This window comes from Mesocricetus auratus, unplaced genomic scaffold (assembly GCF_017639785.1).
Source record: "Mesocricetus auratus isolate SY011 unplaced genomic scaffold, BCM_Maur_2.0 Super-Scaffold_100691, whole genome shotgun sequence".
Taxonomy (NCBI): domain Eukaryota; kingdom Metazoa; phylum Chordata; class Mammalia; order Rodentia; family Cricetidae; genus Mesocricetus; species Mesocricetus auratus.
In genome coordinates this window covers 5,945,541-5,968,599 of record NW_024429267.1, presented here as the reverse complement: position 1 = coordinate 5,968,599, position 23,059 = coordinate 5,945,541, and the positions used below count along the sequence as shown (strand labels likewise).

Sequence of the window (23,059 nt, the reverse complement as noted above, 5' to 3'; positions counted from 1 at the left end):
CACAACTTAGGAAACATAACAGTGTTGGGTTCTCAGTTTAATCATCTTTCCAGGGGGCTGGAGAGATGGCTCGGAGGTTAAGAGCACTGACTGCTCTTCCAGAGGTCCTGAGTTCAATTCCCAGCAACCACATGATGGCTCACAACCATCTACAGTTCAATCTGGTACCCTCTTCTGGCATGTAGGGAGAACACTGTATATGTAATAAATAAATAAATAAATCTTTTAAAAAAAATCATCTTTCCAGCTGCCAAGCTGTCTTACCCTAAAGTGAAACCAGTACATGCATAAGTTACTACCTAAATCTTACTTTTTAAAAATCCAGGAAGAAGAAATTGAAGTAGAAGCTGAAGAGAGAGGTCAGCGGATAAAGAGAGCTCAGCAGGAAAGATCAGTACCCATGTTGAGTGGATCCAATGGTCACTTCTAGTCTCTCTTAGCACATTCATTTTTTAAAAAGATGTATTTACTTATTATGTATACAGTGTTCTGCTTGCATGTAAGCCTGCAGACCAGAGAGGGCATCAGAGCTCATTACAGATGGTTGTGAACCATCATATGGTTACTGGAAATTGAACTCAGGTCCTCTGGAAGAGTAATCAGTGTTCTTAACTGCTGAGCCATTTCTCCAGCTCAGCACATTCATTTTATAGTTATTGATGTAGTGGGCCTCACAAATGATGGGCCCAGAAACATACCTAAGTTCCAGCACATTCTTTTGAGGAAAATACATTCTAAGAAAAGTAGTCTAACAACTGGGCAGTGGTGGTGCATGCCTTTAATCCCAGCACTCGGGAGACAGAGGCAGGTGGATCTCTGTGAGCTAGAGGCCAGTCTGGTCTACAGAGAGACAGGCTCCAAACACAGAGAAACTCTGTCTCAAAAAAAAAAAAAAAGAGTGGTGGTGGCGCATGCCTTTAGTCCCAGCACTCAGGAGGCAGAGCCAGATCTCTGTGAGTTCAAGACCAGCCTGGTCTACAAAAGCTAGTTCCAGGACAGCCTCCAAAGCCATAGAGAAACCTGTCTCAAAAAAACCAAAAAGAAAAAAAAAAAAAAAAAGAAAGAAAGAAAGTAGTTTATCACACATAGTAAGCATAAATGTTATTTTGGGAAATTTTTGTTTCAGACACATACTTTTTTTCTCCCCTAGACAGCGAGTCCTGGGACTCCATTTGTAGACCAGGCTTGCCTCAAACTCACAAGAGATCCACCTGTCTCCACCTTCCAAGTGCTGGAATTAAAGGCATGTGCCATCAGGCCCAGCCAGACACATATGTTTTATGTGTATAGGATCATAATATTTATTCTTTTGTGTAACTAATGGTAAAAAAAAATGTGATCTATAAAAGCTGGTTGAAAACCAGTTTCAATTACTTCATTTTGAGATAAAAACCTTAGAATGGGGATTGGTCTAGTTTCTGTGACTTTTCTAAAGAATCAAAGACTTCAGAGTGCTGGGATTACAGGTGTATACAATCATGTCCATGCTGGGGCCTCAAACCCAGGGACCCTGGGAATGCAAGGCAAGCACTCTACAAACTGATTTACAACCCCAGCTTCTCTTCATTCATTTTAAGAGCTAAATAATACAAGATTTTGCTTATCTATGCTAGTGGTTTTCAACCTTCCTAATGCTGCAACCCTTATACAGTTCCTCATGTGTGCTAACTCCAACCATAAAATTATTTTCATTATTACATCATAGCTGTAATTTTGCTACTGTTATGAACTGTAATGGGAATGTTTTTGGAGATAGGTTTGCCAAAAAGGTGGAGATCCACAGGTTAAGAACCTCTGATCTAGCCAGGCGTTGGTGGCGCACGCCTTTAATCCTAGCACTCGGCAGGCAGAGGCAGGCGGATCTCTGTGAGTTCGAGGCCAGCCTGGTCTACAGAGTGAGTTCCAGGACAGCCTCCAAAACAATACAGAGAAACCCTGTCTCAAAAAAACCAAAAAAAAAAAAAAAAAAAAAAAAAAAAAGAACCTCTGATCTATGCTATGATACGATTTAACTAACCCAGTCTATGTACTGGAAGTTTGGTTATCTGGGGGAAGTTGTAGAAGCTTTGAGGTGTGGCTTATTGAGATCTTTCTGTGGAACCTCGTTTACATAAGAGCCTTGAAGTTCTCATGAGGAAGGTTGCATATAATTGCTAGCTCCTTTACCAATTCTAGCAACTGCCATTTGGAAGGCAGCCCTTGGTGGAGGCATCAAGCCTACACTATGCTATTTGTACTTTTAGCCTCTGAAACTGTGACCTAAATGAAGGTCTTTCTTTTTTTTTTTCCCTTTCCCTCCATAAATATCCTATATCAGGTATTTTGTCATAGTAATAGAAGCCTGACTAACATACCTCATTAGGTGACAGATACTTGAATTGTTTTAACTTAAGGAACTACCAGATTGTCTTCCAAAGTGGCTGTGCTGTTTTACTATCTCAACATCACTGTATAAGCAGTCCAATTTCTATATATTCTTCCCAGCAAACACTAATTCTTACTACAGTTGGTGGGTATGAAGAAATAGTTTCCATCTGTATTTCCCAATGACTAAAGATGTTGAACAATTTTCATGTGCTTATCCTCTGATCTCTCTGGAGAAATGCATATTCAAATTCTCTGCCCATGTTTTAAAAAGATTGTGTGTGTGTGTGTGTGTGTGTGTGTGTGTGTGTGTGTGTGTGTGTGTGTGTGTAGGTAGGTACATATGCTAGCACCAGCGGCATTGGTCTTCTGGAGCTGGAGTAACAGGTGGCTGTAAGTTACCCAAAATGGGTACAACAAAGTGAACTTTGGGTTGCACCACACTCGGCTTTGATAATTTTTAATTTGGGTCATCTTTTTTATTTATTGTTGAGTTTAAAAAGAGTTCTTTATAAGTTTTTGGAAAATCCCTTAACTGGATGTTCAATTTTCAGTATCTTGCTTGTCCCATTATTTGAGCTGCCTTTTACTTTCTTCTTTTAAAAATAATAGTAACAATAAGGAAGCATAGCATGGTGCTCTGTGGAGGTCGGAGAACAACTTTCAGAAACTGGTTCTCTTCTTCCACCAGGGGCCCCAAGGACTGAACTCAGGCTTGAGCAACAAAACCTTTTACCAACCAAGCCACACCGCTCTTCCTTGATGATTCTTTTAGGTAACACAAAAGGTTTTATTTGTTGGCAGGCACGGCACCACTCAGGAGACAATGGCAAGCAGATCTCTGTGAATCAAGGTCAGCCTGGTCTACAGAGCAAGTTTCAGGCCATTCAGGGTAAATCTGTGAGATCCTGTCTTTCAAATTTTCAATAATTATCAAGTATACTGTATCTGTGTTTTCTTCTAGTTACTAGATCGTTGACATCACATATTAAAAAAAACTACTATCATGAAACAGACAGAACAGTAAAATTTCCGTCTTGAAACAGGGTTTGTGTAGCTCTGACTGTTCTGAAACTCACTCTGTAGACCAGGCTGAGTTCTTTGAACTCAAGAGATCCACCTGCCTCTGCCTCCAAGTGCTGGGATCAAAAGCATGGCTAAGGACAGTAAAATTTGCTCCTAAGTTTTTGGGGTTTCAGTTTGTTTTCTGAGACAGGGTCTCACTATACAGCTTGGCTAGCCTTGGAACTCTACACAGAGACCAGGCTGGCCATGAACTCACAGAGATCATCTGTGTCTACCTACTGAGTGCTGGAACTAAAGATGTATACCATTATGCCTAGCCTTATCTTAGGTTTTCTAAGAGCTTTATAGTTTTGGTATTGCATTTAGTCCTTTAGTCTATTGTGTTAATTTTTCTATATAAGGATTCAATGTTTTGCAGGGTGGTGGTGGCCCACTCCTTCAATCTTAGTGTTCGAGTCCAGCCTGATCTACAGAGTGAGTTCCAGGAAAAGCTCCAGAAAAAAACAAAAAACAAAACAACAACAACAACAACAACAAAAAAAAAAAAAAGGGGGGGGAGGGGGTAGGACAGTAGGTGCTCTTAACTGATGGAGACTCCAGTCCCCAGCAATAGGGTTTTAGAGGATAACCAAGAACAATTACAATGGTAATGGGGTGGATTAGTGGAGCTAATATGGAGTCCCACTGACCAGCCACTTAAGTGGTAACCCATACCTGGTACTGGGTATTATAAAAATTGATAGCCAGTGGTGTCTAGGAGAGACAGACACTGTCCATTGTTAGAGTAGAACCATTTAAACCATACAGTCAGACAGACAGACAGACAGACAGACACACACACACACACACACACACACACACACACACACAAGCTTCTACAGTAGTAAGTTTCCATTTAGCTTTAAGAAAGGTCTTTAGTATTACTTGTATCTTATCTGCTCTACCCTCCCACGTATGTACACTGTTGGGGAAGAAAAGAAATCACCAGCTCATGCAGCTGTGAACCCTATGAGCTACGCAAGCCAACCAAAACACCAGCATGCACAGGGAGGAGCACAGGGACTCCTATCTTAGCTGGGCCATTTCCACAGATTCTGTACAGAGACTTAAAAGAAAAAAAATTAGAGACTGTGTGTCTGCAAACCCACATGTATACATGTGTGAATTTACGTATACTACATGCATGCATGTGCTTGATGAGGCCAGAGGGCACTGGGTTCTCTGGAGCTGGACTTACAGGAAGTTAACCACCTAATGTGGTTGTTTGCAAGAGCAGTTAATTCTCCTAACCACTCCAGCCACCATAGTAACCCCTCCTTTTTAAGACAGAGTTTCTGAGAAGCCCTGGCTGAACTGGACCAGGCTGGCCTACAACTCACAGAGATCCGCCTGCCTCTGCTTCCCAAGTGCTGGCATTATTGACGTGCTCCACCAGCACCTGGGAAGGCATGGCGGTTTCTTAATTCCTATATCAAGCCTAAACTTTGTAAATAATAAAAACACATGTACATAGGGATTTAAGGACTACATTTGTTGCCACACACTTGTTAAAGCTAATATAGTCACAAACTATCTTACTTGTTTATCCTAACACCTACCCTAGTCCTTTATTACTAACCCCATTAAAGCATTCTTTGTTTACAAGGTCTAAAGTTAGTAAATTTTTATCATATTGACTCTTTCTATTGAACAACTCCTGTCAGTCCTGAAGTTTTGAATTAATCTCTTCTTTTGTCCCTGTCATTTTCTAATCTGAGAACTCAGATACTAACTTGGCTTATTCATCTAGCCTTTAAAATATATATAATGTGTATAAATGTTTTGCCTGCATGAATGTTTGTGTATCACATGTGTGCAGCGCTTGCAGAGAACAGAAGGTGTTAGATCCCCTAGAACTGGAGTTATAGACAGTTGTAAACTGCCACATGGGTGCTGTGAAACAAATCTGGTCCTTCTTGAAAAGTCATTGGTACTCTTACCCAAACTGAGACATCTCTCCAGATTCCCAGGCAACCATTCTTTTGAATATACATTATATATAATATGTAATGAGAAGAGTTACAGATATGAAAACCAAGGCTGAGATGCAACCATATCTTGAAAGAGAACAAAGTACAATGCAGTGAGTAGCATAATTAGAGCAAGAACTAGATGAGATGATATTACCTTCTTTCCTAGACACAAACTAGATCCTTGTCATTCCTCTCTTTTAAGATCCTCTATGATTCTAATCCACTGGATCATGGAAACGCTTTACAGTGTGGTTCCTACTTGCCTAACAGGCCATCTCTTGTTTTGCTTTGACTTCACATCTAATGACTCCGCCATTTATAATCAAGTGCTGTTCTGATAATATGCTGAATAGTCTCACAATATCTAGCACTTTTGCATCCTGTAACTAAGAGTCCCTCCTTAATGTCTAACAACAAAAACCCTAGTACAAATAACTTCTTTCTGAAATCTTTACTTATAGCTACCAATGTAGTTTCTATACAACTTGTTAACATATTGTTTTGTTTTATGATTTGGTTTTCTGTTTGTACCAGAGACAATGGTATCTTTAGAGACAGAAATCACATTCTACTCTTTGTAATCTTCCCTAAACAAGAAACTTTTGAGTATCAAAATGTATTAATAAGGCAAGGAATAGTGGCACATCCATATAATTCTAGCACTTGGAAGACTGAGGAAGATACTACACACTGAAACAATGTTTCAAAAAAGGTGAAGGCTAAAATAAGTGAGAGTAGGGAAAGGAAAGTAGACTAATCCTGCCAGCGTTTTTCTTGTTTGGGTTCCGTATACTTAAACATTAAGGCCACTGATTAGTATTATTGCCACATAAGGAAAGAACGAATGAAATACACTTTGCCCCATCCATCTAGCTATACTATCTGACAATCTACTTAATAACTAATTAAAAGTACTTAGAAAACCCTCTGCAGTTAAAAGGAGAAGCACCATGACACACATTTGCAATGCCAGCATCTGGGAGATAAAGGCAAGAATCAGAGGTCTGCTGGGTGGTAGTGGCACAAGCCTTTAATCCCAGCACTTGGGAGGCAGAGGCAGGTGGATCTCTGTGACTTTAAGGCCAGCGTGGTCTAAAGAGTGAGTTCCAGGACAGCCAGTGTACACAAAGAAACCCTGCCTAGAAAAACAACAACAACAACAACAACAAAAAAAAATCAAGAGGTCCAATGCCAGCTCCGATGCACAGTAAGTTTGACTAAGTTTGAGAGCAGCCTGAGCAAATAACTTGCCCCCCCCCCCAAAAAAAAGATCAAGAAGAAGCCATTAAGCCGGGCTTTGGTGGCGCACGCCTTTAATCCCAGCACTCAGGAAGCAGAGGCAGGCGGATCTCTGTGAGTTCGAGGCCAGCCTGGTCTACAGAGTGAGTTCCAGAACAGCCTCCAAAGCCACAGAGAAACCTTGTCTCGAAAAACCAAAAAAAAAAAAAAGAAGAAGAAGAAGCCACTAGCAGGTAAACAAATGAACTCGTTTACCCTAGACAGTAATCAATACAATGAATTTTTACAAAGGAATTGGGGCCCAGTGAGATGGCTCAGCAGGTAAAGTTCTTGCCTTACAAGAACCAGAGCACAAACTTGAAACTAGAAAAAGTTTGTGTAATTCTGGCTGTGCTGGAACTTGATTTGTAGACCAGGCTGGCCTTGAATTCAGAGATTCATCTCTGCCTCCTGAGTACTGGGATTAAAGACATATACCAGGCTCACAGAGATAGTCTTTTGTTTATTTTGGTTTTCATGACAAGATTTCTCTGTCTAGCTCTGGCTGTCCTGAAACTCACTCTGTAGATCAGGTTGGCCTTGAACTCACAGAGATCTGCCTGTCCCTACCTCCCAAGTGCTGAGATTAAAGGTGTGTACCACCATGCATGGCTCAGAAAAAAAAATTTAAGAAAATACCAAAAGTATCCTAGATTCATCAGAGAAAATAAAGCAAAAATCTAGTACTCTGAAAGAAGAGTTATAAATCGTTTTAACTGAATGTTTTTCCATTTTCATGTAAATTTGTAGTATAAATCTTAGACTTTAAGAAAACAAATTTCCAGTGCTATTAGCTAAGGTTTTACTTGGTCTTCATAGAAAATTAAGCCATTTTTTGGCTCTGAGAATACACAAGTTTAGACATTAGAAGATGCTTTTCAGTAGAAGTTTTGTAGATGCTTATTCCATAACATATCTAATATAAACAGTTAAGTCAATCCTAAATGAATGAATATTTGCAAAACTAGTTGTTAAAGCAACTGAATAGTTGCTAGAAAGGTATCCAGTATGAAATTACACATCTTCTACTCTCAGTAGCATCTGGTTTAGCTAATCCAAACATGAACACATCTCTAAATATGAAAGACCTTTTGGCCTTCTATAATTATCCTACCCGCACAATGGTCTAAACGTCAAAGTTTCTTATGATGAATTTTCATAATAATAATCCATAGAGGGAGTTCCAGGACAGCCAGAACTACACAGGAAAACCCTGTCTTGAAAAACCAGTAATAATAGTAATAATAATAATAATAATAATAATAAAATAAACTTTAAAAATGTTTAAATATTAATAAAAATATAGTCTAGATGGAATATTTATAATCCTATCATACATAAAGATAGGGAAGCCTTGGGTAATAGCATCATGACTGATAATAACTCTAACTCCCTTTGCAAAATCCTTATCTCTTATGCTAGTAAATCCTACTTAAGAGGAAGTTCTCAATAAAGCATCACCGGCTTATATGAAACACACCAAAGGGTACAGCAATTGTTACTGTTGCTAGTAGAAGTGACAGACATAACCAAGATCTTACCTAGTCTGAGTTCTCCGAAGTTCCCACACCCTATCTTCTTGCCAACCCTGAAGTTGGGTCCCACCATGAGAACCCCAGAGGATGCTGAGGTGCCAGATGGTCTGGAACAGTGTGTATTCCTTTGTGCCATGGTTTTAGTTGTCCGTTGTCTATCATCTTTCTCCCTGGTAGAATGGTCCATGATCCTACACCACAGGCTCTGAACGATGAGTGACCTCAGTGTGTATACTTCTCTTCAAAACAGAAGTATGTCCAAATCAACTGCAGTCAGAGGATGAGAATGAGTTTTGGCACCATATTTATGTTTCTAGTGTACTTCCGGGAGATGAAAAACCACTGATTAGTTCTTGAAGAACATGTAGTCTGTAGGTCTCAAGCATAGGAGGACATTTTGTAACCTGCATAAAATACAGACAAATACAGTTAAAAACTAATTTGGGGGGGGTGGAGTTTGAGACAGGGTTTCTCTGTGTAGCCCTAGCTGTCCTAGAACTCTTTCTGTAGACCAGGCAAGCCTTGAACTCATAGAGATCTACCTGCCTCTGCCTCCCAAGTTTGTTAGTGTTAGTATTTAGGCATTTGTATTTGCCTACCTTTGGAGTTCTGACAAGATACACTCTCAGCACTGCCACTAAGAGCACCACTTGTGCCTATTCAATATGTTCCCTTTTAAAAGGGCCCTGCCCACTCCCATCCCTCTCCCTCCTGCCCCAGGAGGCCAGTCTTCCCCACATCCTCTATCCCCTTTTTAAGATCCTTTTCCCTTGATAAATAAAACCCTCTGCTTGAACTCTGTTGAATGGTGTCTTTCTCCCTTGAGCTGCTTTTTTAAAATTATAACAGGTAGGCCTAAAGGCATGTGCCACCATGCCATGAAAAAATAAATTTTAAAGCAAACTGAGAAAATCACTGATTAGAATGGATCCCATCCGATGGTAAAGCACAGTGATCTTCAACGCTTCCTAAAACAGGTTTTGGTTTTATATGTTTTAACAGGTTAGCCATTTGGACTAGTTACTTATGAGTTAACACAAGCTAAGTAAACTGTAAACCAGGAAGCTAAGGGAACACACAAAAGTAATTAACATGAAACATTTCTTTCAGTGATGTCCATGTAACAAAAAAGAAAAATAAGCGCTAAATTTTCTTAAATCACTGTGTAAGAGGCTATTCAGCAAAAAGGATTAAACCTAAGTTAAATAAACAGTAAACAATTTAATTCAAAGTTCTCCTCTTAAAATTAGTCTAGAACTTACTAAAAATGAGGCTATTAAGTGTTGCTCTTTCCTCTACTCATCATTTACCAAGCACTGGCAGCAATCATGCAATTCAAAATGTACAAACTGGCAACAGTATCTCAGAGAAGCCACACTTACACTTTCTGGTATTGTTTCTCTCCAAGGCCTCTCTTAACCCCTATGCTTAAGCAGATATTAAAAGATGTTTCATAAAACCCCAACTCTGCCTTAAAAAGAGAGAAGTGAACTGGAAGTAGTGGTGCACACCTTTAATTCCAACACTTAGGCTAAGGCAGAGGCAGGAGGATCTCTGTGAGTTTGAGGCCAGCCTGGTCTACATAGCAAGTTCCAGGACAGCCAGGGTTATAACTGGAAACCTTGTCTAGAAAAAAATAAAGACGCAAAGACTCATATGTTGTGTTTTAAAAAAGAATTATGTATTTTTATTCTGAGTAGAAACCCAAATTGAAAATAAAGGCACAAAAGTGAAATCTTAGCCTTCATCCCTATTAAAAATTCTCCAATGTTTCATGTGAAAACTGAGTCTAACACAAAAGTTGACAATAAGATTATTTTATTGCTATATTTGATAATACATGTACTTGTGATATTATGTTTTGGATTTTGTCTAGCGTCCTGGCTCATTGTTCACATAGCCATAGTTCCTTCCTAAGTGATCAGAATAAGTCTCAGAAAACAGGGCCTCTCTATCTCACCTTTATTCTGTTATCTCCTCCCTTTTCTCCCCAAGGCAGACCATAAAACTACAATTTCTCCTCCCCCAAGGTAATTCATACAAAAATATACTCTTATCTTCTCGGCTTTGAAAATGACCATAGAGAAATTCTAGTTCTAATTTGTCTGGCAGTAGATCAGAATAACACTACCCCTTGAACCACACTTCATGAGAACAGCCTCCTACCCAGAAAGAATGAATGCCATAGAGAGGTCCAGAGGAATATGAACAAGAAGCTTCATTTGGTTTTCCCACTATTGGCATTAGATCATACTCCTTTTTGTCCAGTCATATTTCTACATGCTTCAATCATGACTATGCAATAAAGTCTCCATAACAACCCAGAGACAGATCCCTGTAGACACTGAGGGTCCTCAGAGAAGGCATGGAAGCCCTATAAGCCCAATCACTTTGCACCTTTTCACCTGCACCCTTTGTAACATCTTTGATAACCAGAAAACCATAATTAAATTTCCATGAGTTTCATGAGACACTCAAAACAAATGAATCCAGTAGTGAGAAGGAAGCTATTTACAGCCTGTTGATCAAAACCACAAGCAAAACAATCACAGATTTAGAAGGGGAACCTCAACTCTGGGAAAGGACAATTTTAACAATTTGTGCTCAACCTGTAGGATCTGCTGTAGTCAGCTTCAAGGTTGACAGTGTCAGACCCACCAAGGCCATGTTTATCTCTGCAAAATCGCTTACTTGGTGGTGGAAGAACCTCCACACCTTTTTGAGTGACAGAAGCCTTGTGTATGACCATTATGGTGTAACAACTGTGAGTACTCTTGAAAAAAAAAATATGCTGTCTTCTCCTTTTTAGGCAGGGTCTTAGAGAGTCACTTGCCTCTGCCTCTCTAGTGCTGGAACTAAAGTTATGTGACACCATGCCCTGCCAATTGCCAGGTTATAGCAGTTATCACTGGTATGTAAGAGGGCAGAGGTTTTTAGACCATAAGCTTCCTAAGAACATTTCTAATTCCCTAACGATACAATCACAGGTACAAAGCTGCAAGCTGACAATGGATACATAATGCATAATCCAATCCAAGGATATATGCTTATAGTATGCTAAAGTTTATTTTATATTATTATGTTTTCTATTTGTTTTGTGTTAAAACTGTAAAATGACATTAGAATTTCCATAATACTAATCAGTAAATTTCCTACATGAACAATAGAATAAATTCCTATTTATGTTCATTTTCAAATGTATCCAATATCCTCTGGTTGTCTTTTATCCAAATCTCTCAAACAATAATGCAGAAAGAAAAAGAAAATAAGGCATGTGTATGTTAGAGACTGGCAGCTTTATTTTCTTTCCTTGTATTACACATTGTTTCAGCACACAAATAGAACGTATAGCTCATATGCACATTCAACTAATGCTTCAACCTTCAGATTACCATCAATAGCATATTTTTAAATGGTTTGTATACAGTTACTGGTAGATAACACAAACACAATCAGATTAAATGGAACAGACAAAGTAAACATTAAACCTTATTTTAATCTTTTAAAGGGGGGGGAAGGGTTTCTCGGATAGAGATACAGATTAATCATAGAATGCTTGCCTACATGGGAAAGAGCCTACCCTTAATTTCTATTTCGAGGGCTTTTGGGTTTTTGTTTGCTTATTGGGTTTCTCTGTGCAGCCCTCGTTGCCTTAGAACTGAATCTGTCCTAGATCAGACTGTCCTCAAACTCACAGAGATCCACCTGTCTCTGCCACCCAAGTGCTGGGATTAAAGGTGTGTGCCACCACTGCCCAGCTCTTTTTTTTTATAAGGTTCCCAAGGAAAGCAGAAAAAGACAAACCATATGCTTCAACTATTGTGTCATTTGCATTCTTGTATTATTACCAGAAAAGGGAAGAAAATACATTATATAAATTCAGTAAATAGGTGTCTGTTTTGCTAGTGAATACAGCATCAGTCTTTTATTGTTTAATATATGTTAATTTATACATTATATGACCACATTTATTTGAACCTTCACAGTCACATCAGCAAGTTAGTTAAGAAACTTCAATTCTAAAGTCAAGTGAAGTGGTACACACATGTAATCCCAGTACTTGGGAGGTGGAGGGAGAAGGATCAGTAGACCAAGACCAGTCTTGATACATTGAAAGTCTGAAGCCAGTAGTTTAGGTGACATAAGATGCTGTCTCCATATCTAAACAAACAAAAATACTACAGAACAATTTACAAATAAAAGGCTAAAACAAAAATCATGTAGTAAGAACATAATAAATTTAAGAAGTTATCAAGCTTGATGTTAGTCAAAATATATTTAGAAGAGGACTATTTTTAAAGCAAAGAAAATGGGACTAAGGAGATGGCTTAGCAGTTAAGAACACTTATTGCTTTTTCTGAGGACAAGTTTGGTTCCCAGCACTCATAGCAGTTGGCTTAAAACCACCTGTAACTCTTGTTCCAGGGGATCCAACACCCTCTCCTGGCCTCCACAGATACCTTACACACACACACACACACACACACACACACACACACACACACACACACACACACACACACACACACACACACAGTGCCGGTACACATATATCCTCTTATGGCCTCTGTGGGCACTTACACACATACACATAAATAAAAATGTTTTTTAAAACACAGAAACATGTTACAGGTTCTGGTGCTACTGCTTCTCTTTTCCACAAGCTCCAATTAATGTAACCATTTTCATTATCTTCACTTCTTAAATCTCATCAGTCTGCTACAACACTACAATTTTCGGTTCTTACATTTTCCCACATTTCTTCATTTAAAGTCATACTCAAAGCTGGAGAGAGCTCAGAGACAGAGAGTGCTTACTGTGTAACCCTGACTGGAGTTCAGTTCCCAGGACCCACATATAAAGCCAGGTATCCACAATTAATGGCTGCGCTTGGTTCTGACTCCCTCTTTTGGCTTTTGCCCTTGAACAAGCATGTGCACCTGCACATATACTCACTCACACAGACATATCCATACACACATTGATTAAGCCTTTTAAAAGGTTGCTTTTATTAGCTGGGTGGTGGCAGTACAGCCTTTTTTTTTTTCATAAAAGAGCAAAGGCAATTCTAGGAAAAGCACAAGTATTCATGAGTGTGTCTGGGTGTATGCACACATGCACTCAGGCACATATACACATACAAACACACACACAAACACACACACACACAGTTCACAAAATTTAACTCAAGCTAAGAGTAGTGTTGCATGCCTTTAATCCTAGCACTTACTTGGGAGGCAGAAGCAGGTAGATCTCTATGAGTTTGAGGCATGCTGGGTCTATACTGTGTCAAATACCAAAATCCAACCAAGCCAAAAACCCAAAAGCTCAAAATGAATCACAGACATAGTTGCATGTGTATATATGTGTCTGTATGAGTGAATGCCTTGTGAGTAGATGTACTCAGAGGCCAAAAAAGGATGTTAGACCCCTTTGAATTGGGGTTATAAATAGCTGTGAGCCACTTGATGTGGGTGCTAGGAACTGAATTCAAATCTTCTGTAAGAGTAGCAAAAGCTCTTAACCATTGAGCCATCTCTCCAGCCACTCCCCCCTTTTAAAAGTTTAGTTTATTTTTGTAGGATTTTGTTTTGTTTTGTTTTAAATCAGGATCTCAGTTTAGCCCTGGCTGGTCTGGGACTCACTATGTAGAACAGGCTGGCTTTGAACTCTCAGAGTTTCATCTGCCATTACATGTGTTGAGATTAAAGATGAGGGGTCTCAATTCTGTGGTCTCTGATACAAAATGAGACACGTCTGTCTTAGTTAGGATTTCTAATGCTGTTATAAAATGACATGACTAAAAGCAACTTTGGAAAGTGTTTATTTTCATCTTATAGTTTATAAATTCATCACCGAGAGAAGCCAAGGTGGTAATCTAGAAGCAGAAACTGGAGCAGAAGCCATAGAGGAGTGTTGCTTATTGGTTTGCTCCTCATGGCCTGCTTAGCCTACTCTCTTATAGAACCCAGGACCACCAGGCCAGGGTAGCCCTGTCAACAGTTATTGGCCCCTCCCACATCAATCACCAATCAAGAAAATACATCACAGGCTTGCCCACTGGTCAACATGCTGGGGGGGCATTTTTCAATTGAAGTTCCCTCTTCCAAAATAACTAGCTTGTTGTCAAGTTGACAAAACCAGCTATCTAGAAAGTAAAAACAGTATAGAAAAGGAGGGAGGGAGGGAGGGAGGAAGAGAAGGAGGGTTGGACAATCAACTTCTATGACATTGAGAATAAATTCAAATATATCTTGGCAGTGGAACATTACAATTTTTGAAAGGGGATTTTGAGAAAGGGCCAAATATACTAGGTAAAAATGCTTGTTGGAGAGTAAAATGTATAGTTAGGATTCCACTAAAAAACAAAACAAACAAAAAAAAATTTTTTGAATCCTTCTGCAAACACTCTTCTGTAGAAATACCTTCATGTTCTTAGAAACCCAAGTAAATATATCAGAAAATGAACAATTAATTGCAAAAGAACAGGGATACAAGGAAGAGTTTACATTTTTCTATTTGGGAGATGTTTCAGTAGATAAAGTTGTTGTACAAACATGGGAGCCTGAGTTCAAATCCCCAGCAACCATGACAAAAGCTAGGCAGTGACTGGAAGTTAAAGATAGGAGGATCCCGAGTACCTGCAGGCCAAGATCAGTGACAGACTCCATCTTAGAAAAATGGGGGGGGGAGATACCTAACACTGTCCCCTGTCCTCCACATTCACACTTTACACATGTGCAACCATGCATACCTCACATGCAACTGTATTGATTTTTGAGGCAGGGTCTCTCTATTTAGCCTTGGCTGACTTGGAACTCATTATGCAGAGCAAGATGGCCTCAAACTCAGAGGCCTACCTCCTCAGTGCTGGGATTAAAGGTGTGTGCTACCACTGCCATGTTTTGTTTTGTTTTTAATTTCAGTTTTATTTCATTAAAAAAAATTAGGAGCTGGAGAGCTGGCTCAATGGTAAGAGCATTGACTGTTCTTCCAGAGACCCCAGGTTCAATTCCCAGTACCCACATGGCATCCACAATCATTTGTAACTCCAATTCTGGGGATCTGACTCCCTCTTCTGGCCTCCAGGCATTAACACACCCACAACACTCAAACACATAAAATACGTTAAATTAAGTTAAACTAAATTTTTTTTATTTAAAAATTTTAATTTGATTTTTTTGACACAGGGTCTCATTAGTAGCCCAGCCTGCCCTAGAACTCAGTGTGTAGCACAGACTGGTCAGGGACCCACAGCAACACCCCTGCCTCTCAAGTACTAAGATTACAAATGTGAGACATCATGACCTGGCTTCATTATAAATAATCTTAAGCAAGCACATACTATTTCAGCAATAAAAACATTTTTAACATAATTTTTTAATTGATTCTTTGGGAATTTCACATTATGCACCCCTATCCCAATCATTCCCAGTCCTTCCATGTCTGCCCTCTACCTTTGTAACCTCTTCCCCGAAAAAGAAAATAAAAATAATAAAACAACACCTTGCTCCTCCATCTTTCCTGCTTCTCTATCATATATTCATTTGTCCTAATGGTGCTGGGAGCAGCCGAGTATCATGCAATATACTCTTTTGCCCAGGTTTACTTGCAAATGTTCACTGCAATGAACTGTTGCTCTGGTTCAAGGCCTCTGGCTTCTGTCTCAATGAGGATATCTGCTGTTGCCCCTAATTATGGGGAGCCAGGGGCTATGGTTCCATAGGACTGGTTCCTTCAGGTGCTCCAGCAGGTCAGAGATGAGGTAGATGTTGGTGTGGGCCAATTCAAAGGCCTAGATGTGGGCCTAGGTGGTAACTGAGTTGGTCAGTCTGGGCCTCTTCTGGGACCACCTGAGAGGGTTAGGGCCAGCTCTTCTGAACCCATGGTGAGGGGTGAAGCCAGCTCTTCCTCCTGGTGGAGGCCAGTGGTATTGGGCCTCAGTTTTCCCAAGACTATCAAGGGGTTGGAACAGCTCTCCCATGCCCACAACACTGGGGCCAGTTAGGAGAGGCAGTTCTCCTGCTGAGGCAGCTGGTGAGGGACCAGACCAGTTCTCCAGTGCCAGGTCACTGGGACCCTTTCTCCTATGGTCCCCAGTGGTAACACTGACCCTGGCTGCAGTAGGAACATGGACCCAGATATGGCCCTTGACTGTAGCGTGGGCCTGACATCTCCATGGCCCTGGGTGGCAGTGCAAGCCACTCAGATCAATATGGCCCCTGGCAGAGGTGGCATGGTTCTCAGACATCAACATGGCCTCAGGTGGTGGCTCAAACCTCAGGCATCCATATGGCCTTCCGTGGTAACACAGGCCACAGACAATCAACACCATCCCTGGTTGCAGTAGGGACAAGAACCCAGACATGGCCCTTGGCCACAGCTCGAGCCGTGACAATGGCCCTAGGTGGCAGTTTGGTCCTTGGACACCAACATGGCCTCAGGAGGTGGCCCAGACACCAGGCATATGCAGGACTTTTGGTGGCAACACAGGTGACAGACATCAACATAGACCCTGGTTGCAGTAGACCCATGAACCGAGGCATGACCCTCAGCGGCGGCACAGTATCACATGGTCCCAGGAGGCAGCGTAGGTCACCCTTACCAGCCTGTTCCTCACTGCCCTCACATCTGCATGTGCTTCTCTCCACAGCGCAAAAATTGCTCTGCTTCTCCTTCTCTCCCACTTCACCACCACAAACCTGTTCATACCAGCCTACCCACCTACCTACCTACCTGGACTAACTGGCACCTGGTGGGCCTGTCAGCAATAGCTTGGGGGGCTGGAGAGACAGCTCAGGGTTTAGAGCTCTTGCAGCTGGTTCCAGTAGACTAAGTTTTATCCCAGCATTCACATTGATTAACATATAACTACCTCTAACTCTACCAACAAACTCTTACGGTCTCCACAAATACATGCTCACATGTACGTGCTGGATTAAAGTTGTGAGGCACCACCACCAGGCTAAGAAACATTTTTATCTTGTCAGTTAACAAAAAATAAATTCTAAGATGAGGAGGGTGGGAAGACGGTCAGTGGATGAAGTGCTTGCCCCATAAGAATGGAGATAGGAGTTCTGATTCCCAGCACCATGTAAACGCCAGGTGTACATAAGCAGCCCACTCTTAATTCCAATGTTTGGAAGACCTGAAGATGGGGATCCTGAGTGTAAACTGGATAACTAGACTAGCCAGAAAGGAGAGATCTAGGTTCAGTTGAGAGATCCTGCCTCAATGAATTCAGAGGACAGAGATCAGGGAGACTCATGATGTCAGACTCATGCCTCCAAACACATGGAAACACATGCAAATATACACGCCCCCACCCAGACATACACCACATACAGAGACATCTTTTTTAATTGTAAAATGAAAATCCCTCAATTTTCTACTACCAAACTAGAAAAACAGGTCTATAAAATATTTACCTTCTTCTCATCTCAATGAGGAGCCTAAGGCAAACTACTTAATAAGCTTCAATGAACTCCCTCTCTCACTGTAACTACCTTCTTCCTCTCCTTAGAACTTTCCCATTACAAAGACATGCTGTAATACCCATCTCCTGCTTCATTTCCTATCCACCATCCTCTAAGCCCTACACACACACACCAAGCACTCCGTTTCTACTTCACAGTCTTCAACAATCAATAACTGTAGTTTAAATTCATCTCCTCAAACCAACTAAATCTTTCTCCTGTCATAGTAAGTCACATACATTTGAAGCTAATCCAAGAATACTTTCTAGCCCTTATCTTTTTTTTTTTTTCTGGAATGTTGAGAGTTAACTCCTAGGCATCAAGTGTTACAAAACATGCCTTATCATCCTCATCTCCACACACAGCGGTCTTTATCTTTTCCTTAAAATATTCTTTCTCTTTTAGCCTCTGCTGTTACTTCCTCCTAATTTTCTTCCTATCTAGACTGTTCCTGGTTATTCTCCTTTGGAAGCTCCTTGATTTTTTGTTTGGGGAAGTTATTTTGAGACAAGAATCTTACAGTAGACCAGGCTAGCCTCAAGCTTGTAATCTTTATGTCTTTGCTTCCAGATTTCTATGGTTATAGGCATTCATCACCTTATCTGCCATGCTTTACCCTGTCTTAGAGATGTTTCATTTCTAGAGAATACTGACTCTTACCACTTAAAACCACTGAGCAAACTCTCTAGCCCCTTGTTTGTTTTGATCTGATTTTTGTGACAATCTCTTACTGTAACTCTTGTTGACCTAGAATTGTGTAGTCTAGGCTGGCCTCAAACTCACAGCAGTCTTCCTGCCTCCACCTCCTAAGGACTGAGATCACAGGTTAAGACACCATGCCCAGCTGAAGAATTGTTTTAAAGAGAAAACAATGCACACACATGCACTGTATTTTCTCATATGATTCCTACATAAAGGAACCCTACAGAATAACAGCACTTACTCAAGCAGTTTAGTATGTTTCCAGATGCCAAAAAGAAAATGACAAGTACTTATATTCATACAAAGCATTCAACTAGTTTGTTAAAGGTTCATCTTATTTTTTAAATTGTGTGAGAAGCATTTAATCCCAGCACTCTGGAGGCAGAGGTAGATGGATCTCCATGAGTTTGAGGCCAGACTTGTCTACAGAGCAAGTTCCATGACAGCCAGGGCTGTTACACAGAGAAACCCCATCTGGAAAAACCAAAAAAGGAAAAAGAATAGGTATCTGTGTGGGGGTTTGCCCATGTGTATTTAGTTGCCTGTGGAGGCCAAGGAGGGTGTTAGATCCCCTGGAGGTGGAGTTACAGCTGATTGTGAGCTGCCCTACATGGGAACTAAATTCAGGTCCTCAGAAAGAGCAGTTTGTGCTGTTAAGCACTGAGCCATCTCTCCAGTCCTATTCAAAATATTATTTTCTTTTTTAATTTAAATTAAAAGCAATCTATTTTACATACCAATCCCAGTTCCCTCTCCCTCCTGCCCTCCCACCATCTCCCCATCCCACCCCCTATCACTCCTCAGAGAGGGTGAGGCCTCCCCTGGGGAATCATCAAAGTCTGTCACATTATTTGGGACAGGACTAAGCCTGCGGGCCACCCCCTCCTCCATCTCTAGGCTGAGTAAGGTATCCATCCATAGGAAATGGGTTCCAAAAGGCCAGTTCATGCACTAGGGATAAACATTGGTTCCACTGCCAGGGACCTCACAGACTGCCCAAGCCCTTCAACTGACATCCACTTTTTGGGGGCCTAGTTCAGTCTTATACAGGTTCCCCAGCTGTCAGTCTGGAGAAGCCATTATGGGATTAATGAGAAACCTGGCACTAAGGAAATTCCCAGGAATCCACAAGGATGACCCCCAACTAAGAATCTAAGCAACAGTGGAGAAGGTACCTTAAAGCCCTTCCCCTATAATGAGATTGATGATTACCTTAAATGCTATCCTAGAGCCTTCATTTCTGCTTCTGATGGAAGCAGAAACAGAGATCCACAGATGAATTCCTGGAGTCCAGTTGTGGAGAGAGAGGAGTCATGAGAAAAGGGGTCAAGACCATGTTGGGGAAACCCACAGAATCAGCTGACCTGAGCAAGTGGGAGCTCATGGACTCAAAGTATTCTTAAACTAACAAATACTAGTTGGGAGGTGGTGGCACACGCCTTTAATCCCAGCACTTGGGATACAGAAGCAGGCAAATGTCTGTGAATTCGAGAGGCCAGTCTGGTCTTCGGAGAGTTCTTGGATACTCAAGTCTATTTCAAGAGAAACCCTGTCTCGAAAAACAACAAACAAAAAAAATATTTTTTTCCTTCTACATACCTAAAACTGGGATAGTCACTATTAGTATAACAGTGAACTCAACATTTACAGTTGTTCCATTCTTAGAGCTTAGAATACAGAAAGGACACCAAAAATGAGCACACAAATAAAAGAACAACAAACACTGGAAACATGGTGTAAATTAAACAAGTTGCTTAAATAATGAATTTAAGTCTGAAAGATGAATTTCAGATAGATGCTCAGTATAGAAGGTCAGCCTAGCATTTGCAAAGCCCTGGGTCTGATCTCCAGCACAAGGATCAGATAGTGGATACTAAGGACTTAACTCAGTTTCACTAAGTTAACACTTTTAATAGTGAGCCAGAGACAGAGCAACCAGATACAGGCAATACAAGTTATAGATGAAAGGCTTTTGGTAAAGGAAGACAAGGTAGGGCATCATGGTCAGAAAGGTGAAGAAGCAGTAGGAGTCCCTTATTAAATATTATTAAATATTTTTTTTTTTTTTGGTTTTTCGAGACAGGGTTTCTCTGTATTGTTTTCGAGGCTGTCGGTCCAGCCTGGCCTCGAACTCACAGAGATCCGCCTGCCTCTGCCTCCCGAGTGCTGGGATTAAAGGCGTGCGCCACCACTGCCCGGTTTATAGGTAACTTTCAAATGCAAAGATTTCAAGTATACTATACCTTAGCTCACAGTTAGTGCAAATGGCTTTTACTGAAGCTTCTGAAATGTATTATTATTGCATGTGTGTACAAGACATATGTGTGTGGGGTGTCATCCAATAGAATGTGTATGTGGAGGTCACAGGACAACTTTGGGTCTCTCCATCTACTTTTACATTGTTTCTGGATATAGAACTGAGGTTGCCAGGCTTGGGTGACAGGTGCCATTTCCTGCTGAACCATTTCATCAGCCCATTAAAGACTCTGGAACTGAACATTGAACCAAGAACTTTCGTGCAGGCCAGTCTGATTTCATTTCTCAGAGAAGATGCTACAAAGAATGATCAGCTTTAGTCTACCTGTGACAGTCTGGTGGAAGCTATCTGGGGGCTTAGAACTTAACACAGAGAAGGAACCAACAAAGAAAAATAAAGATTATGAGTAGAAAAGATAAGAAAGAAATAGAGAAAAAATCATAGAGATAAAATTAATTAAAAATATAAATGAAATGCTTGTGAATGTATTAATTATGCTACAGCATTATAGCCAATATATTGATGTTTTAATTATAATCTTTGTATAGGAGAATGTGGTTATGATCTGTTTAATGCTCATTATTTTCCAATAAATACAGCAAGCTATGAAAAAAATTTTGAGGATTATTTATTATATAATCAGTGTCTGTCTGCATGTATGCCTGCAAGCCAGAAGACGGCACCAGATCTCATTACAGATGGTTGTGAACCACCATGTGGTTGCTGGGAATAGAACTCAGGACCTCCGGAAGTGCAGTTAGTGCTCTTAACCACTGAGCCATTTCTCCAGTCCTGAAAAAAAAATTTTTTTTCAAGTTTAATGCTTTGTTGTTGATTTTCTTTAGCACCGAGGATCAAATTCAGGGCCTCCCATGTGCTGGGCAGGCATATATCACTGAGCCATACTCCTAGCCTTATACTTTATTTCCTTTCCTTTTTTCTTGAGATAGGAACTCATTAAGTAGCTTTGAACTCACAATCCACCTGCCTTAGATTTCCAAGTACTAAGATTAAAAATGCTTGCATAATTTTTTTAAAGTTGTTTTAACAACTTTACATTTATATGTAGTAAAAATAATTTTCTGGCTGGTTGTCTTTAATCTCAGCACTCCAGAGGCAGATCTCTATGAGTTCTAGGCTAGCCTGGTTTACATAATGAGTTTCAAGGCATCCAAGGCTATACAATGACAACCTGTCTAAACAAATAAATAAAATGAATAAGTAAATGTTTCTGGTTAGTTTGGTGGTTATACAGTGAGAACATGTACAAAATAAAGAAACAACAAATGATGAATGAATAAATAAATACTATTTCTGAGACAGCTGGGAAGTGGTGTCACATACTTGTGATCCCAGCACTCAGGAGGCAGAGGCAGGTATATCTCTGTGAGTTTGAGGGCAGTCTGATCTACATAGTGAGTTCCAGGGCAGCCAGGGCTACACAGAGAAACCCTGTCTCCAAAATCCAAAAGGTTTCCGATAAAGCACAATTTATACTGATCTATAAACATTTAAAATTTTAGTATACTAGTCCAGGAAATTTTTAATTTATTTTCAGATACTGTTCTTGTAAAGGACCTGGGTTCCAATTCCAGCACCCATGTTGAGCAGCTCACAACAGCCTGTAACTCCAGGGGACCCAAAAATCTTATGAAAACTAACAAACAAAAAACCCTATAACTATCTGAGTATGGTTTCCTCCCCATACCTACTCAAGGAAAATAAAGATTCCTCACAAGTTTGTGGCTAACCTAGGCTACACAGTAGATTCTAAGACAGCCAGAGTACAGAGTAAGACTATTTCAAAAGAAACAACAAAAACCAAAACAACAACAACAAAACACCAACCAGGGAGCCTGGCAAGTTTCCCAAACAACTGTTGGCTTTTTAAAATTTCTTCATCAAGCCAGGCAATGGTGTAGTGCATGCCTTTAATCCCAGAGGCAGGAAAATCTCATTATGCCAGCCTGGTCTATGAAGTGTGTTCCAGGATTGTTAGGGCTGTTACACAGAGGAAACACTGTCTCTCAAAAAAACAAAAAGCAAACAAACAAAAACCAAACTTCCTTATCATTAACTGTCTCCCAAAGGTCCAGTATGTTTTTTTTCCATTAGCACTTACTCTATGATTGAGGATTTGAACTTTAAGCTTTGATAAGCAACTCCTTCTCTTACAACCTTAATACTGATGGGAGAGGGGAGGACTGTCTGGGAAAAGGGAGGGAATCTGCCAGAGGATGGGAGGAGCACAAGAGAGGGCAGTTGAGGAGAGGGAGAAATTAGAACAAAGTATAATGACACATGTGTGAAAATGCCAAATAAAACCAAATACTTTGCATGCTAACTTAAATAATTAATTGGCCTCAAACTCTCAGAGATCCTCCTGCCTCTGCTTCCCGAGAGCTGGAG

General features: G+C 40.4%; 1 protein-coding gene across 10 annotated transcripts in view; it reads right to left on the bottom strand.

The window, feature by feature from the left end:
- Nucleotides 1-23,059, bottom strand: part of Csnk1g1 (casein kinase 1 gamma 1) — a 125,122-nt gene that overhangs the window by 81,254 nt on the left and 20,809 nt on the right. For 9 of the 10 annotated variants that reach the window (XM_013117449.3, XM_013117450.3, XM_013117451.3 and 6 more), the window contains exon 2: nt 8,222-8,619. In XM_013117449.3, coding sequence (XP_012972903.1) covers nt 8,222-8,402 — 181 coding nt within the window. In that variant the 5' untranslated portion in view covers nt 8,403-8,619. Of the gene's footprint in view, nt 1-8,221; nt 8,620-10,381; nt 10,434-23,059 lie in introns of those variants that run through there. The other variant, XM_040740274.1, reaches the window with a different exon arrangement.